The sequence below is a fragment of the Sminthopsis crassicaudata genome, chromosome 2, assembly GCF_048593235.1.
Source record: "Sminthopsis crassicaudata isolate SCR6 chromosome 2, ASM4859323v1, whole genome shotgun sequence".
Taxonomy (NCBI): domain Eukaryota; kingdom Metazoa; phylum Chordata; class Mammalia; order Dasyuromorphia; family Dasyuridae; genus Sminthopsis; species Sminthopsis crassicaudata.
This window is the reverse complement of record NC_133618.1, coordinates 372,215,463-372,234,298: the sequence shown is the minus strand read 5'-3', so window position 1 is coordinate 372,234,298 and position 18,836 is coordinate 372,215,463. Positions and strand designations below refer to the sequence as shown.

The 18,836-nt window shown below is 33.1% G+C and overlaps 1 protein-coding gene across 4 annotated transcripts in view; it reads left to right on the top strand.

Moving 5' to 3' along the window:
* Positions 1 to 18,836, top strand: part of ZNF839 (zinc finger protein 839) — a 49,227-nt gene extending 30,391 nt beyond the window's left edge. For all 4 annotated transcript variants that reach the window (XM_074291213.1, XM_074291211.1, XM_074291212.1 and 1 more), the window contains exons 3-8: positions 1,443 to 1,670; positions 5,389 to 5,481; positions 8,897 to 9,046; positions 11,025 to 11,162; positions 15,265 to 15,397; positions 17,461 to 18,836. In XM_074291213.1, coding sequence (XP_074147314.1) covers positions 1,443 to 1,670; positions 5,389 to 5,481; positions 8,897 to 9,046; positions 11,025 to 11,162; positions 15,265 to 15,397; positions 17,461 to 18,374 — 1,656 coding nt within the window. In that variant the 3' untranslated portion in view covers positions 18,375 to 18,836. The remainder of the gene's footprint in view (positions 1 to 1,442; positions 1,671 to 5,388; positions 5,482 to 8,896; positions 9,047 to 11,024; positions 11,163 to 15,264; positions 15,398 to 17,460) is intronic.

Below are 18,836 nucleotides of genomic sequence, written 5' to 3'. Positions count from 1 at the left end.
TTACACCTCACCTTTATCCACATGCTCTCCCCTTCCCCAATGAAGTCTCTTTCTAGTAGCGAATAAATATCAGTGAAAACACATGTATGTTGTATTAACTGTATCCAGAAATGAATATCTCATTTTATACTTATAGTCCAGGCAGTCATGCCTCCATTAAGAGATTGGAAGCATATTTCATTTTCAGTATGCTGGAATCATTACTTATTGAATTGATCTTAAATTTTTAAATATTCCACAGTTCTTTTGCTTTCCAGCTCTGTAATTAATGTATACATTGTTTTCCTTTATGTTTTCTTCATAATATGTCAGTTCATAAAATCCTCCCAGGGGTCTTTCTCTTCCATTTGACCTGCTGATCTCCCTGACTTCTTTTAAATCCCAATTAAAATCCCATTTATTGCTGGAAGCTTTCCTTAATTCTAGTATCTTCCCTCTGTTAATTATTTCCTTTTTATCCTGTGTATAGCTTGCTTTGTATATAGTCTTCTCCATAGATTGTAGGTTTCTTGAGGGTAGGAACTGTCTGTTAACTTCTTTTGTATCTCTAGCACTTGGCATAGTACTTGACGCTTAGTAGGTGCTTAATAAATTTGTTATTATTGATTCATTAGTTTTTTTTGGGTATCTTCTGTTTCTTTTAAGGAGTAATTGTTATTTTGGAATTTTGTTTTTATATTTTTTAAATTGTTGTAAGAAGTAATGTTCTTTGTAATGCTTTATTTTGTTTAGAACTGGAAGAGGTCTTATAAATTAGATAGTTCAACCATCTTATTTTATGTGTGGAACCTGAAAACTATGGAGATTGAGTTATTTGCCTGACAAATACCAAGTAGCAAACCTAGGATGTTGGGAAGTTGGACTATTTTCCTATACTCTCATTGATGTTGTAATTTCTAAGTTATGGCTTTTTTTTTTTTTTTTTTTTTTTGCCTGGCATTTAAGACCTTTCACAACCTGACCCTACTGCTTTCCTCATTACGTAGCTGCTTTATTACTATCCTTCCCAGATACATATACACTGGAGTATGTTCTTCCTTTTCATCTCCCCTCATGCTTGTGCTTATCTGTTGGTTTTTTGTCATGCTGTTCATTAAATCTAGAAAGCCTTCTCTTCATCTTTTGAGTTCATACTTTTCCTTTTTAATGACTAACCAAATGGCGTTTGTTCTCAAACTTTTTCTGATACTCCCCTTTCCTTGATGGTAATATCTGCCTCCTATACATCTTCAAATTGCTCATCTCTAATCTACTTATATTGTAATTATTTGTGTTTTTTTTTCTTTATTCTCCTAGAGTATAAACTCCACAAGAGCAAGGATTGTGATTGATCTAAAATTGTATCTATTCTAGAGCACACAGCTTGAATGTTTCCCAGTAGAAGGATGATTGATTTGTGGATTTTTATTTTTTATTTTTTATTTTGGGTAATGCGGATACAGAATTGTGATTCTAAAGAAGTTGGGACATTATTGGAGCCAGATCAAAAAAATGGATTTCGCTTAGCATGTTGGGGATCCAGGAGGACCAGAGGATCGAAAAGAAAAAAGCTAAAGTCATCTGCAAAGTCAGGTTGTTCAGGCAAACACAACAATTCAGTTCAACTTACTTCATGCACAGGTGTAGCTGTAGAACAAAATAAAATGAGGAATAAAGCAAGGCTCAAAGAGGTATGTCATTTTTGGAACCTCATATGATTTTATAAACATTTGTATTTCATTGGGTTCTATTTGGGGAAAATTTACTGAAAGCCTGTTTGTCCTCAGGCGTGTGTGCGTGCGTGTGTGTGTGTGTGTGTGTGTGTGTGTGTGTGTATGTGTGTGTTTATTTAGCAGTTTTAAGGCATATAGTACTATCATATTTTAGCTTATTAGACCCTTATTGGAAAAGTTTAATGTTCCAGTATGATATAATAATATATAAGGATTTTATTTTTTTGAGAATGTATAAAAACTGCCTTTTGCTAGAACTAACTAATTGGCATGGTAAATTGAGCTGCAAAGTGGATTGTCTGAAAATATAATATAACATAAAATTATTTGTGGTTTTCTAAATCAGTATGCTGCCATCCTAATCCTGTATATCTGAAAACCAGCTTAAGATGTAGAGCTGTCATTTTTCTGTGTTTCTGACTTACTGTGGATAAATGTCTTTGCCTCTTTCAATTTCACTTTCCTGTTTTGAAAGATGAAGATATTTGCCTTACTTAACTTACTAAAATCAAATTTTAAAAATTGAAGTAAATAAGCAACTTCTTAAATTGTAAAGTGTTGTACAAATATAATAGAGGATAATAGAATTCCTAAAAATGGAGGTATGATGTAATGAGTGAGAACTCCAGATAACAATTATGAAGAATAGCATTGGCATCATATTGCATTTCCCTAATAAACTCACTCTTAATCTTTCTTAAAAATAAGTGAAAGTGGACTATTACTTTTCTTACTTTGTTTTTAGGCAGAAACTAATTCTGAATACATACAAATTCAAGTGAATCACCTTTAACTATGGTCACTTATTATCTTCCTTTCCTTTTCCTCCAGAATATTTAATTACTCATATATTTGAGAAAGTTACTCATACAGTAAAATAGAAGGCTAAAGGTATCCATAAAGTCATGTTCTTCAGGCAAATACAGCAATTCAGTTTAATCTCTTCAGACACACAGGTGTAGCAGCAGAACAAAATGTAATAAAGAATAAAGCAAGGCTCAAAAACATTTCAAGAGTATGTCAAGATAAGTAGTTATAGAATATGAACTGGCAGTTTTTTTTTTTTTTTCCCCCTGAGGTGGGGTTAAGTGACTTGCCCAGAGTCACACAGCTAGGAAGTGTTAAGTGTCTGAGATTAGATTTGAACTCGGGTCCTCCTGAATTCCACTGTGCCACCTAGCTGCCCCTGAACTAGCAGTTCTTAAGACAAATTACCAATAAGTTCATATTCAACTGCTCTTATTAAATTAATGTAAAGTGAAACAACATTGAGGTAGAATTGTCTATTTAAAGATGGGGTAGGCTGTAGGTAGAAGTATACATTAATTTCAACCTTTTGGGATATTATATGAAGTTACACATAGTAATTATAAAAATATGTGTGCCCTTTGACTCAGTAGTACCAGTATTTTGTAGTCACAAAAGTTCAAAAGGAGCACATCTGAATTAAAATGGGAGAGTGGATTGGGATAATAACATTCTCTAACTTAAGTTACCCGAGGTATTTTTGGTGATTAATGGTACTAGAAATTTTCTGTTATGTTTCAGATCAGATACTTCCTAAATAATACTTTGTTTAGATCATTATTAGTAATAAGGTATAGACTACCTATTCCCCTGTGAATGTTTCCATTGACTTTTGAGTCAGCCACTTCTTTAAAGATTTTAAAATTCTAGTATCTGTGGCTATAAAGCATCATGGAGAAATTTTGAGTTAAAAAGATGGGGGTTTTGGTTGGGATGCAATTTGGTGTTGTTAAAAGCATTGATTAGTTTTCCAAATTCAGTATCCAAGGCTCTCTATCTAAATTCTGGAGCCAATTTATCATCTTAGATATATAGACTGCTAATTCAATAGCCTAGTTGTCCAACTGCTTGTTATAGGTCAATAGGCATGTTTTGTCCATTTAATTTTTATAGACTGGAATAACAGTGGATTTCATTGAGTAGTTTTCATAAAATTATGGATTTTATGCAGTCAACATGTCATCTGCATCCATGGTTCACTTTATAGTTTTTTTTTAACATGATTTTCATATATATGCAACCCTTCCTGGCTTTTTTACCCAAATAATCACCTAACTCGCATATCAATTCAGTCTGATAAGATATATAGGAATTTATATTTTTAGTCTCATGCTTCTGCAAAGAAGAGATGGAAGAACATTCTTATCTCTTCTTTGTTTATAATTTATAAGTTATTTGGGTTTTATTTTTCCTCTATTGTTGTAGTTATGTGTATATTTTTCTGGTATTCTACCCTACCTTGTATCAGTTCATATAATTCTCCCAATGTTTCCCTATATTCTTATTCATTGTTCCTTACAATACAGTAATGGCCCATTAAATGTACCAGTTTAACCATGCCCTTATTGATTAGAATCTACTTTGTTTCTAGTTCTTTGCTAGTACAAAAAAGTATACAGATGATGTTTATTAGCACATTAATGTCTACAAAGTTATGAATATACAGTACTTTATTTGATCCTCACAACAATTCTTTGAGTTAGGACTGTTATCCCAATTTGCTCCCCATTTTAATTCATATGTCCTCTTACTGAGGTTCTGTGATTACAAATCTTGGAATATTACTATCTCTGAAGATTCAAAGTTGTGGATGACCTAAAAAAATCTGTGGAGAGATGCATGATGAATGTAAATAGATAGTATTTTCTTAATGATGATGACTTAATAAGAAATATAATTTAGGATATGTACTAACTGAAAAGGTAATGGGTTGAGTTTGTAGTGATACCCATGTATTATTAAGATTTAGAGATCAACCCTCTAGTATGTCAGGTGGATTTTTTTTTTTTTTTTTTTTTTTTTTTTTTTTTTTTTTGAGGATTTTTAGAAGAGTGAACACGATTCACACACACGTCATAACTACATGTAGTCTGTGCCTATGGAAGAAATTTCTATATCAATGAGACCACAAATTTGTCAATGTAGTACTGCCTTGGAAATATATTTTAAAAAAAAAAAGGCAGAGGAAAACTTTATGGATTAGATAATCCCTTGGAGAAATCTGTGGGAAACCATGGACAAAAGTTGCTCAAGATGAGAAGATTGGGTTTAGGATATGATCTGTACCGTTAGAGAAGTGTCTCACATTCTAGTTCTTTCACTCCTTTGCCACTGATTGATATTTTCTTTTTAAAGATGGTGAAAATTTTGAAAACTTGATCTTATACAAGAAATAATTTCATATATATGGAATAATATGGGTTAGCTTAGAAAAGAAGATATAGAATCGCTGTCGTTAGATATTTGAATGACTGTTATGTTTAAGTGGTAATAGGTTTTCAATCAGTAGTGGAAGTAATAAGAAGGCATATTTTGTTTATGTTAAAAAAGACATTTCTAATGACCAGAATCCTCCATAAAAGGAATATGTTGCCTTATATTAAGAATATGGAGTAGAGCTTTAAAATTTGCAAAGCAGTTTGCATGTATCATCCCATTTGATCTTCATAACAACTCTGTGAGGTAAGTACTACTAGCATTATGCCCCATTATACAGATGAGGAAACTAAGGTTCCGAAAAGTTGTGATGTGCGTGATTTTAAGATATGGAATTTTAAATCTGAAATACAAGAAAAGTATTACTAGCTTGTTGGATATTTAGAAGCACATGCAGAGCTTTTTTAAATTGCTAAGTATCATGTTTTGGTAGTTGCTCCAGCAGTGTGACCATGAAGATTTAATGGAACTGGTTCTACCACGTCTAAGCAAGCTTGTAACCGTCTATGAATTTCTTCTCATGAAGGTGAGTATTCTTATTGTCTACAAAATATATACTGCTTCAGATGATGATACTTAATAATTTAGAAAGTTGAATGTTTTCATTTAAAATGAACTAAGGTGTTTGGAATTTTCTGTGCAAAAGATTTCTGCAAATATCACGTCACTATTTGACATGTGAGAAAGTGTCTGGTTGTTTATTTTGCTTGTCGACTGCAGTGATAGAGACTGAATAGTATAGATAAGTGTGCTATATAAATACCACCTCAGAGACTGAATAGCTATGTGACCCTGAATAAAAATCAGTCAAGAAGCATTTATTAAGTACTTATTTGACCAAGCACTATGCCAAGCACTGGAAATACAAGAAAGGCAAAAACAAAAACTAAACAAAACTAAAACCTCAAATTGGCTCACAGATTCCTAGTGGGGAGGACAATAAGTATTGATTTACATACAAGAGAGACATGGAAGATATGCAAGTAATTTCATTTTATTTTATTTATTTGTTTTTTATTCATGGTGAACATGAATGTAAGTCCAATATAGCCATATGTATTTATACAATTATCTTGCTGAACAATAGAAATCAGATCAAAAAGGAAAAAAATAAAATTGAAAAGTAAACAACAAAAGAAGTGAAAATGTTATGTTGTGGTTCACCCTCAGTTCCCACAATTCCTGTCTCTGGGTGTAGATGGCTCTCATCATCACAAGATCATTGGATGATCTTCTCAATATCTCACTGTTGAAAAAAGCCAAGTCCATCAGAATCAATAATCGTATAATCTTGGCAGTGTTGAAATTGTGAGGACAGGAAGGATAAGGAAAAACCACCACCCCAAAACAAAACAAACCCAAGAAAAAGGAAGAAAAAATATGCTTCACATCTCTGAATGGAGGTGTATAGCATTTATCTATCATGAGTCCTTTGGAATTCTATTGATCAGAGATGCTAATAATTTTGGAGAGAGCAGTTTTAGTTGAAAGATGAGGTTAGGAGCCAGATTGTAGAAATTAGGAAGTGAGAGGAAATACACTGGAGGTATGTGTTGTAGACAACCTTCTAAAGAAATTTAGCCACAAAAAGAAGGAAGGGAGAGAACTGGCAAGGATAGATTGGGAATTTTTTTTTTTTTTTTTTTTGAGGATTGAAGGCAACATAGATATGTTTGTAGGCAGTTGGAGGCAGCCAATAACATGTTACAGAGAGATGAGGAGAATAAAGGTTCAGAAAAGGCCATTAGATTTAGTAAAGAAAAATCACTGATAACTTTGAAGAGGAAGTTTCAGTTGAATGATAAAGTGAATTGCAAATTGCAGAGAGTTTAAAAGAGGGTCAGTGGGGAGGAAAGGGGGTCATTAAGGACTGAATTCAAATCTGGTCTCAGACACTTCTTAGCTGTATGATCCTGGGCAAATTACTACTACTACTACCACCATTGCCACTACTACTACTACCACCACCACAATAGCATGTAGATTGTATTTTTAAGGAATTAAGCCATGAAAAAGAAAAAATGGTAGTAAGAAGAAATCATAAACTTAGTTTTTTAGATATAGAGGAAACATGAGTGTGGTTGTAGCCAATAGGAAAGACCTAAGAGATTAGAGATAATAGAATGGGAATGATAATTTTATGTTAGTGGGATCAAGTACACAAGTATATCGCTTTCCCTTACAAAAAGAAAGGCAATTTCTTCATTTGAGATGATAATCATTTAGCCTTTTTGAGCCTCAATTACTTATCTATAAAATGAGGAGATTGGACCAAGTGATCTTCATGGTCCCTTGCAGCCCTAAATCAATGATGTAGTAGGCATTTTTTCATCTTCTTGTTTGAGCCGCTGTAGGTACATTTGTAACACTTGCTTCTGCCATGGATCAGCACTTTATTTTCCTCTCATGCTGTCTTCCCATTTTGCTCTCCATTCTCTATCATCATCTCCTTCTCAGATTCCTTAATCTTATAAACCCCACTTCTAAAGATAGAAATCCTGAGTAGGGAGATAAATATCATAATTTGGCTTTTAGTATGAAAAGAAGAGTTATATTTTGAGTGGTTAGTAGTCCCAACTGAATTTTTGATGGCTAATTTTAAGTGTCATTCAGAGGGCTAATTAAGTTCATTGTTGTTGTCCAATTCTTTGTGACCCCATAAACCAGGGGTTCTCAAACCCGAGGGCCAGATGTGGCCAGCTGGGTTATGGCAAATTATCTGAGGGGCAGAGACAGAGTGTGAGTTTCTGTTTTTACTATAATCCGGCCCTCCAACAGTCTGAGGCACAGTGAACTGGCCCCCTATTTAAAAAGTTTGAGGATCACTGCCATAAACCATAGCACACCTGTACTATCCATGGGATTTTCTTGGCAGAAATACTGGAATGATTTGCTATTTCCTTTTCCAGTGAATAAAGGCAGAGGTTAAGAGATTGTTCAAGGTCACACATAACTAATTAAGTATCTGAGACTGAGAACTGGAACTCAGTTCTTCCTGACATCATGCCCCTCTGGAGCCTTACTTCACTGAGCCAACATACTGCATCCAATCAAGATTATTAGCCATCTAGGAACATAAGTGAGGAATGGGCAAAGGACTAGGCATATTGTACTTGGAAGGTGAAAGGTTTGGCATGGGAGAAGGGATAGCTTATTTGAAAGTCTGTCATGAAGAAAGAACTAGAACCCACGGGTAGAAGTTAGACAGCAGGAATCTTTTAATGTTTATATCTGCCTTGGCAATGCAGTAGAAGGAATAGTGGATTTGGAATAAATTGTTTTTGAATCCTTACTTATTGTTACCACCAGTGTGATCTTGTATAACTTTTCTGGGATTAAGTTTTAATGATAGTGTTGAACTGGATAATTTCAAAGTCACTTTCAGTTTAAACTTTTATGAGGGGGATAAATCATGAGACATGGTGTTGTTACACATCACTGGAGGATTCCCCTTCTCGATCCCTTCCCATTCTTCCCTCTTAATCATGCCATAGAAACAAGATTGTTCTTGAATGACCTGAGGAGCTAGTATTCATAATTTTCTGCTCCCCTCCAACTGTGACTACTTTATTCTAATTAGACGTAAAATACTTATGAACTTGTTAATGGGGAACAAATCTGCATTTTTTAAAAAATGAACTATGATGTTGGCACAATGAATCCTGTTTCCCTCCTTTTGACAAAGTTGGTAGAGGACCATAAATGGAATGAAGCACATGCTATCTGATTTTTCCAATGAGTTTATTTGCTTTGCTTACCTATACTCTTAGTTATGAGGAAAAATTCTTTGGATTGGGGTCAAAAGGGTAATGTGATTAGGACTTTTTGGGACAGTAACAATCTTAAAAGTAACAGTATGCCATTTATTATAATAATAATAATTGATTATACTTTTAAATATTATTGCTTCATCTGTTAGATTTTCTTCTTCTTCACTAAAGGTTGAAAAGAATCACCCAGCAAAGCCTTTTTTCCCAGATGTATATAAAGAATTTGAAGAGTTGCATAAGATGGTTAAGAAAATGTGTCAAGATTACTTCAGTAACTCTGTTCTGAGCTCTCAGCAACCCTTGGAAATAAAAAACAATGAGGTAATGGGCATAGGAAAAGGGAGTTTGTATACTTAAGTTATTTTTTAAAAATGTCCTTTTACAAGTGAAGATGGAAGTAATGTATTATTATTAATATCTTACCACTTTTTTGTGGCTAGCTTTTGGGGTTACATATCTTTACCTTGGATAAACTCTGTTTAGAATTCAGGATCTTTCATAATTTGATACTAACTTTTCAGACTTAAATTCTTTACTGTCCTTTGCATTTACTACATTCTGCCTAAACTGCCTAATAAACATGATCTAAGCTTTACTGCATCTCTGCTTTTGTGCATACCATTCCCTATGACTTCCTCTTCTATTGAATTTCCATCAGTCAATCAGTAAATATTTTATTATCCATCTTATAAAGTTCAACAGTAATGCCACTTCTTTCAGATTGCTGGCACACTCCTTTTGGTATTCATCTTCCTCATTAGATCTCACATGGTGTGGTCATAATTCTGTCTAATGTTAGACAATATGATTGCTATTTGGCATTATGATAATCTGTGTATTTTTTTCTTTATTATATCATAAGACTGTAGGAAGTTACATCTCATGTAAACTCTCCATCTCCTTCACTACTGAGCACAGATGCTCTCATTTCAGTTTAACTGAATTGATGGTTAGAGTTATTATGTTGTCTATTTTGACTATTCATTTATATTATTTATCATTAAACTTTATTGAACTAGAATAGAAAGCAAGATAAACTGATATATTTTTATGTACTTTATTTTAAGTATCTATGGAGAGAATCTAAAAGTTCATTTATTAAATAGCTCCTTAAAATTTACTAGATGCTGCTCTTAGGTATCTTTAAAAAGGTAAATATTATATATTTAAACACTTGTGAATATTTTTTAAAAGCCTTGAAAACAAGATGGTTTTTAATATACTGGAGCGAAATGCTGGACTTGCAAATGTCTATTAATAGTAAGGATTAGAACTTTACACACTCTAGTAAACAAAACTGAACCTTTAACAAGCTATTTTGATACAAATTGAATTCTAGTGTTATTTTTTTTTGTTTGTTTTACTTTAATTCACAAAATGTGGACTTCATCCTTTTCACATACCAGAATTTGTCTTTCTCTAATGCTGTATACATCCATCTAAATCCATCTCTTGTAGGTAGCCCATCAGTGATGTAGCCTCTATGGAGAAATGACATTGCATCAGTTTTTAAGGGGACACTGTCAAGGTTGGTAGGCTCAAAACTTGCCTGAACCCTTTTTCCCCTTCCTCTATTTTCTTTTGGTTTATGTTGGAAATATCTATGTAATTTCCTATCCCTCCCTTTTCATCCTATGGATGTGCGTATGACAATGGGGAAAAAGCACTTTTTAACTCAGTATGCATGACTGTTTTGAAAGAAATAGACCAATGACTGTCCCTAGGAGGAGTAGTCATAGGTATGGGGGTAGTAGCTTGAGAAGAGCCTAGAAACTTAAGTCTCAATCTTGGCTCTGACTTTTACTAACTATATGACTTTGAGGAATTCACTTTACTTTTCTGATAGCTTCCCATCTGTAAAATGGGTTTATAATATTTCTACTACCTCTCAAGAGCTATTATAAGGAGAACTGGAATGCTTTTTTTTTTTTTTTTTTTTTTTTTTTAAGAAAATGTAAGCTAGTATTAAGAAATCTGCCTCAGTGCTAAGTCAATTTCATGATAAACTTTCTCCCCACCCTCTGCTCCCCAGAAGAGAACTATGAAGTCTTAAAACCTTTGCAGTGTCCTCTTCTAAACTTTGCTAACATTGCAACTTGACTTTTGGGGAATAACCATTTTTACTATTGCTCATTCTAACCTTATATCTTTGTTCCCATTTTATTATATAGTGACTAACTTAAAGAGGGATTCTGTGTGCCAAACTAGGTTTAGTCAAGTAGTTATTATTTACTTGTCATTGAAAAGTTGTTAATTTCTTGAATGTTTGTTTTTTTTTGTTATTTTTCCTGAATTATAGGTTGCTGAGTCACTAGGAATTACAGAAGAGCTTCTACAGAAGAAAGAACTAAAAAAGAATGACATTTGCCCCCCAAATATATTCAGTGCTGTTGAAGTAGGACTAGGTAAAGTTACTGGACAGAAAAGAGAAAATGAGGTAGGTGATTGTGTGTGGGGGGGAAGTTGTGTTCCATTGATGAAGTACTTTTCTGAAGCAGCCTCTCTTTATCCCTGCAATTTGTTAGTGGTTTCCCTCTGGAGATCACTTTTATTTTTAAAAATATATTTAATTTCCTGTGTTCCAATAGTAGGATGTAAGGTCCTTGAAGGCAGGAATTGAATTTATTTATTTTTTTGTATTTGAATTCATATATTCTGGCATGTAGTAGATAAGTACTTATTCAATTGAATTGAAAAATGCAGGATCAGGCTTTGAATCTCAGCTTTGTTAAACTTTCCAGCTTTGTAACTTTGTTTTTCAGCAATATTTTATTTTTCCAATTACATGTAAAGATACTTTTCAACATTCATTTTTGTAAGATTTTGAGTTCCAAATTTTTTCTCCCTTCCTCTCTTATCTCCCTATCTGACAGATGTTACAAATGTACAATCATTCAAAAACCATATTTCCATGTTAATCATTTTTTGAAAGAAAAAACAAAGTAAAAGGGAAAAACCACAAGAAAGAAAAATCAAATAATAGTAACAATAAAAGGTGAAATTAGTATGTTTCAATTCATATTCAGTCTCCATATTTTTCTCTGTGGATGTGAATGGCATTTTCCATCCCAAGTCTATTGGAATTGTCTTGAATCATTACATTGTTGAGAAAAGCTAAGTGTCTCATACTTGATTATCATATGATGTTGCTATTACTGTGTACAGTGTTCTACTCAATTTACTCAGCATCAGTTTATGTAAGTCTTTTCAGGCTTTTCTGAAATCAGTCTGCTTATCATTTTATAGAACAAAAATATTCATAACATTCATACCTTATTCAGCCATTCTCCAATTGATGGGCATCCATTCAATTTCTAGTTCCTTGCCATCACAGAAAGAGCTGCTATAAATATTTTTCCCTCTTTTATAATTTCTTTGAGATACAGACCCAGTAGGGACACTGCTGGACCAGAGGGTATCCAGCTTTGTAGCTTGAGGACATTACTTGACTTCTCTGATTCAGGGTTTCTTACTTATAAAATGGAATTAACTTATTTAATATATGAATAATATAATAATTTTAATAACATTTTACAGGGTGTGCTATGTGCCAGGCATTGTGCTAAGTTTTGGGGATACAAAAAAGGGACAAAAGATAGTGTTTATTCTTGACTTTTGAAAGTCCAGAATTTTTGAATGAATTCATTCAAATAATAGCTATTAAATTGTGAGTTCCTTTAAAAGTAAGTGAATCAATGAAAAGAAAACTTTGAAGGAAGGCAGTGTTACCTGATTTCAAACTATTACAAAATGATCTGGTACTGGCTAAAACATAAGAGTATTGGATCAGTGGAATAGATTAGGTATGCAACACATGGCTATGTAATAATCTGATGTTTGGTAAACCCAGAGATCCAAGTTTCTGGAGCAAGAACTTGCCAGTTGATAAAAATTGTTGGCAAAGCCGGAAAGCAACTTTTGTAGACTGTATGTCAAAATAAAGCCAAAATGGATAAATAATTTAAATGTAAAAGGGAATTTAAATAAATTAGGGAACATGTAAAAATTTGCTTGTCAGATTTATGGGTATGGGAAGTTTATAACCAAATAAGTGATAGAGAGGATCATAAAATTATATATATAGATAATGTAAAATGGATGATTTTAATTTATGAAACTTAAAAGTTTTTGCACAACAAAAACAATACAGCCAAAAAATTAGAAGGAAAGGAGTACACTAGGGAAAATCTTTATAGCAAATTTCTTGATAGAAGCTTCATTTCTCAAATATATAGAGATCTCAGCCAAATTTGTAAAAACAAGAGCCATTCCCCAATTGATAAATGATTCAAGGATATAAGCATTTTTAGGAGAAATCAAAACTCTCAATTGTCACATGAAAAAAATACTTTTAAATCACTATTGACTAGAGACATGCAAATTAAAACAAATCTTAGGTAGCACCTCACACCTATCATAAATGATAAATGCTTGAAGGATCATGGGAAAAATAGGTACACAGATATATCTGTTGGTAAAGTTGTGAATTGGTTCAACCATTCTGTAGAATTTGGAACTATGCTCAAAAAGCTATAAAACTGTGTACCTTCTGTTCTAACAATATTCCAACAAGTAGGATCGTATCTCAGAAAGATTAAAGAAAAGGGAAATAGACATATTTGCAAAAACATATATAGCTGCTCTTTTTGTCATCTCAAAGAATTGGAAATTGAGGGAAAGTCCACCAATTAAGCATTGGTTGTACAAATTGTATATGATCAAAATGTAATAATGTTGTGCTATAAAAAATGATGAGCAGGATGTTCTTAAAAAATCCTGAGTAGACTTACTGATGCAAAGTGAAATGAGCAGGAACAGGACAACATTGTACACAGTTAACAGTAATATTGTACAGTAATCGACTGTGAATTATTAGCTATTTTCAGCAATACAGTGATCTTAAACAATTTGGAATATGAAATTTTAAAAAATGAATGTTAAAAAAAGTCCTTTGCTACTCTGAAATAGTGAAGTTGGTATTCCTTTTGCAGAATTAGGCTGATTTGATATGAGATATATAGGATATAATAAAAGTTTTAATGTGGTTTAAAATTTATAGATGTAAGTTGGAATTGATTAGTTAATTATTTCTTTAGAAAAAATACATACACAATCTGAATGATTTGTGATTAATTACTATGTCAACAAAAACCAAACTTTTTCTAAATTCAGTAGTATTTTATTCCAATTACATATAAAGATAAATTTCAACATTTATTTTTGTAAGATTTTTGGGTTTCAAATTTTTTCTTCGTCCCTCTTAACCTCCCCCCTTCACAAGATAGCAGGTAATCTGATATAGGTTAAAAATATACAATAATTTTAATCATATTTCCATATTTGTCATATTGTGCCAGAAAAATCAGATCAAAGGGCATAAAAAACCACTAGAAAGAAAAAGTAAAGCACTCTCCCCCTTCCTCCCCCCCACCCGCCCCAAAAATGAAAATATGCTTCAATCTACAGTCAGTCTTTATAGTTAGTTTTCTCTCTGGGTGCAGATGGCATCTTCCATCCCAAGTCTATTGGAATTGTCTTGGGATCACTGCATTGTTGAAAAGAGTTAAGTCTTGTCATAGTTGATCACTATACAGTGTTAGTTTTACTATGTACAATGTTGTTCTGGTTCAGCTTGTTTCACTCGGCATCAGTTCTTTGTCTTTCAAGGCTTTTCTGAAATCAACATGCTCATCATTTCTTTTTTAGAACAATAATAATTTCATCACATTCATATACAGTAACTTATTTAGTTATGCCTCAGTTGAAGAGCTTCCACTCAATTTCCAGTCAATTGCCACCCAAAAAATAGTTATAAGTATTTTAATACAGTTTCAGACACATTCTGCTATATTTATGCTAGTGCGTGGGTAGCAGTTCATTTAAATTAAACATTTATGAAGGGATAAAAAGAAAATAAAACTGCTGATCACCAATCCCTTGACATTTCATGGGGGCATAAAACATTTACATAGATAAATATAAAACAATTTGAGACAGGAGACAACTCTAACATGTAGGGAAACCAGCTGAATGTCCCCTGACATGTTCTGTATAGAAAACTAATGATTCTTATGAGAAGGAAAGACTTTATAGGCATGTAAGACAGCTTGGGCAGAAGACTTAAGTTTAGGAATAAGGCTCTTTGGCTGGAACATTGAATATGTGAAGGGAAGGAGTCTTGTGAAATAAAGCTTTAAAATAAAGCTGGAGCCAAAGTGAAGGTCCTTAAATATCAAGTTGAGGAGTTTTCATCTTAGTCTATAAGCAACAGGGAAACTATCATGTTTGTTTTTTTTTGAGTAGAGTGATACTATTACATTTTCAAAGAATTATACTTACATTCTCTACTCAGTGTGAGGAAATTGCTTTATAAATCTTATAAGCATACAGAAATGTCATTGCTGTGTCAGGGTTTGTTACTTTTATTTTAAAAACATTGAATTGTTGTAGTTTTAAATCTTAAACATTCATAACATTATGACAAGTCAGAAAAGGTTTAATTTTTCATGTTGTTTAGTGAATTTGATTTTTATTTGTAGATACTTGAAGTGCCAGTATCAGTCAAAAGAACCAGGATAGAAAGTGGATCCAAGAACATGAAGGATGATTATGCTAGTCACAATGGACTCCAGGAGAAAACCATTCTTTTGTGTAGCCAAGTTAACACTGAAGGTAACATTCTTATGGTACTCAGTTGATTGGATGCACTAATTATTCAGTATGATTTCAGGTTATTCACAAATTTTTAAGAGTAGTATACTAAGGAATGACCATTTTATTGCCTTCAGTGTTTGAAGGCTTTTTAGATTCTTAAGAGTCTTATTTAAAATGAAAATATCTTGAGAGCATCACTCACTTCTTCTGTAACTCCCCATTGCTTACAAAAATACTTTATTTTGAAATTTTTTTTTTTTTTGCCCAGCTTTTGTGCCATGTCCTGTATGAAACCTACCAGAATTTTATTCCACATAGAAGCCAACCTTCTCCCAGTACATAATGCCTCTTGTTTCTTTCACATAATAGTAGCAATAGTTAGTATTTATTTGGCACAAAATGCTTTTCATATGTTCTTTCATTTGATTCTTAAAATAACACTATAGGATTAGTATTGTTATCCCCATTTTATAGATAAGGAAACAGACTAAGAGATTATGACTTGTTCATGGACACACAATAAGTGTCTAAGGTAGAATCCAAACTTAAGTTTTTCTGAATCTAAGCTTTAGTGCAGCCCCCTTGCTTTATAGTAAGCTCTTTGTGGATAGGGACATTGTTATGTAGAGAAATGACAGTCCTTGAGCTGAGTTTTGAGCAAAACTAGGAGTTCTTTTGTAGAGATAGAAGTGAATGCTGGAAAAAAAATAGCCACTTATTTTCTAGCTGTCTTTGTTCAAGTGGTTTGATTGCTTTGAGTGTTAACCTTGTTTTGAGTTCTAGCCTTCCTTTCCTCTTATCTGCTATACTGTTTGTCAGTAGTCTGCAGGCTAATGCAGTGATAAATGCTTCCTTTCTGTTTTGCTTTTTAGAGTAGCTTCTTGTTGAGGTAGAGGTAGTGAATGGAGTTAGGAAGATCTAGGTTCAGATTCTGCCTCTGAAAGTAACTGTGACCATTAACAAGACAATTAACTTCTGAGTTGCAATTTTATTTATAAAGAGTGGATAATACTTGTTGTACAGAGGGTTCTTAGTGAGGCTTAAATGTCAAAGTTTTTACAAACTTTAAAGCATTATATAAATGCCATTTAGAATAATGATTAGATTCAAATAAATTATTTTTAGTATAATCCTCAGAGTACTACTGTCATGTGAAAATTTGCCTTAGGGCAGTAGTGACCAACACCACAGCTTTGGGCACCAAAAAATGCTTCTCCCTCCTCCCCCCCCCCAACAATGAAAGACTTATGATCTTTGTTAATATAGGCATATAAATGAAATCATTCTTAGCTATTAAAATTATTCTGCAACATGAATTTTGCTATCAGTTTCACATAGCAAGATTTCATTCTTTAGGTTTTGATAAGGAATTAATATAAATTCAATAATTGTTCATATTTAATTAACAAAGCTTATTCTTTCTGTGTGAAAACTAGTTGTGTAGACAACTGTATGTTTGGCTCAAGAAGAGATACAGAATACATATATTGTATTTAACTTATACTTTAACATATTTAACATGTATTAGTCAACCTGCCATCAGGGGGAAAGGGTGAGGGGGGGAAGAGGAGAAAAGTTGGAACAAAAGGTTTTGCAATTGTCCGTGCTGAAAAATTACCCATACATGTATCTTGTAAATAAAAAGCTATAATAATAATTAAAAAAAAAAAAAAAAAAAAGAAGAGATACAGAATTTAGATAAGAAACTGGATCCTCCACTATGGAACTGAATATAACACATGGATAAGACACAAGCATATAATTGTAATTCAGTATTTTGAGAAATTAGGGGTTCTGTGATCTAATTGGTGGGAGTATTCCTGAGCCTCTCCTGTCCATGTTCATTGTCTGTTTCTGGGGAGGCTTTCCTCCATATCTTTTAAAATTTCTTTCATACTGTTGTTCTTACTTAGTCAGCACTTGCTCTCACCACATGGCTTTCATCATCTCTTCTGATTGTATATTTTTTGGGTGATATATTTTATGCTCATTCTTATTTACATTGCATTTTGGGCATTTTTGCAATTGATTTGAAACAATGACAAAATGTTTCCATGTTCAATTTTTCCTAAATGATTTAGGTTTGAAGCTCCATCTTAATAGCACCACTTCTCCGTCTTCAGAAAAAACTTATAATATGGCAATCGATTTTGGAAGTCAAATGTTACAGGATGGCCAGCTACCTAAAGCAGTTGCTGAAGTAGAAGGCAAGAATGAGCCACCTAAAACATTTGCTGATGAAAGCAAGAATGAACCTGCAAGTTCTGTCATCCTGTACCAGGCTGTTAAAGGAACACAAACCTATTCCCAGTTGGAAAATCCAGGTAGCCTGCTTCAAGAACAACCAGAGTTGCTCCCTGAATATTCAGTTCATGATCACCCTCCTGACCAGAATACTTCTGACAAATCTGCCATTAATGATTTCTCTTGTACTGTGTTATCTGATAAAGATTCCTCTTGGTCTGGACATGAAATTCATAACAGAAGAGAGAATGAGGATTGTAAATCTCATCAGGAATGTTTTAATCCAGAGAATGAGATTCATAAGCTAACATCAAAGCCTGAAAAGATTTTGTCAACAGATGTGCCCACAGACAACTCATGCCGAACTTCTTTGGAATCACAGCATCACTCTTTACTAGAAGCATCTATGTCCACTGAGGGCATACTTGAAAATGCTTCTGAAAATTTACACCAATTCCCCGAGTCATTACAAGATGTCCAAATGGAACAGGAGAGTGCAATTGCTGTAGATGACACGCTGGCCTTTGAAATTGCTAATGAAAGCCAGGAATTGTCTCAGGAACAAGAACAGATTTTTATTCAAACTTCAGATGGGCTTATCTTGTCTCATCCAGGTACGGTGGTGTCTGAGGCTAATGACATTGTTATAGTAACAGATGTTGATGGTAATACAGTGCATATCAGTACATCTGATGGACTTCCTTTAGAAACATTGGAAGCATTACTGGCGGTAGAAAGAGAGCCAGAGTGAAAACATTTTGAACTCTCATAATTAATAGTATCAGAACCATAGTTTTACATTTATATGTAATTGTCTTAAGAGATTGTTTGTTTCACCAAATGTATATTTTTCTAATGTGAATATTGAAATAGGTGGACCTTTTAACTTATTTATAAAAAATTATTTTGTTTCTACAATGAAATGTATTTTTTTTTTTTTAATATACATCTCATCTGAACTGAAAATAGCTAAGTATAACCAAAAAACCATGTTGGTTTTTAATTTAAAACCTCATTTTTAAAACAACTCTTAAAATCTCAAGAGCTATTGGTGAATGTTGTGAAAACTGTATTTTCACTTGTTTTGTGAAAAACCCTTTACAATTCTCTCCTTCTTCCACCTCCCAAAATGTAATTTGCTTTACTGCATTTTGACAATGATGTCTATATTAGAAATGCCTTGGACATATTAAAAGTTTCCTTGGGAAATAAA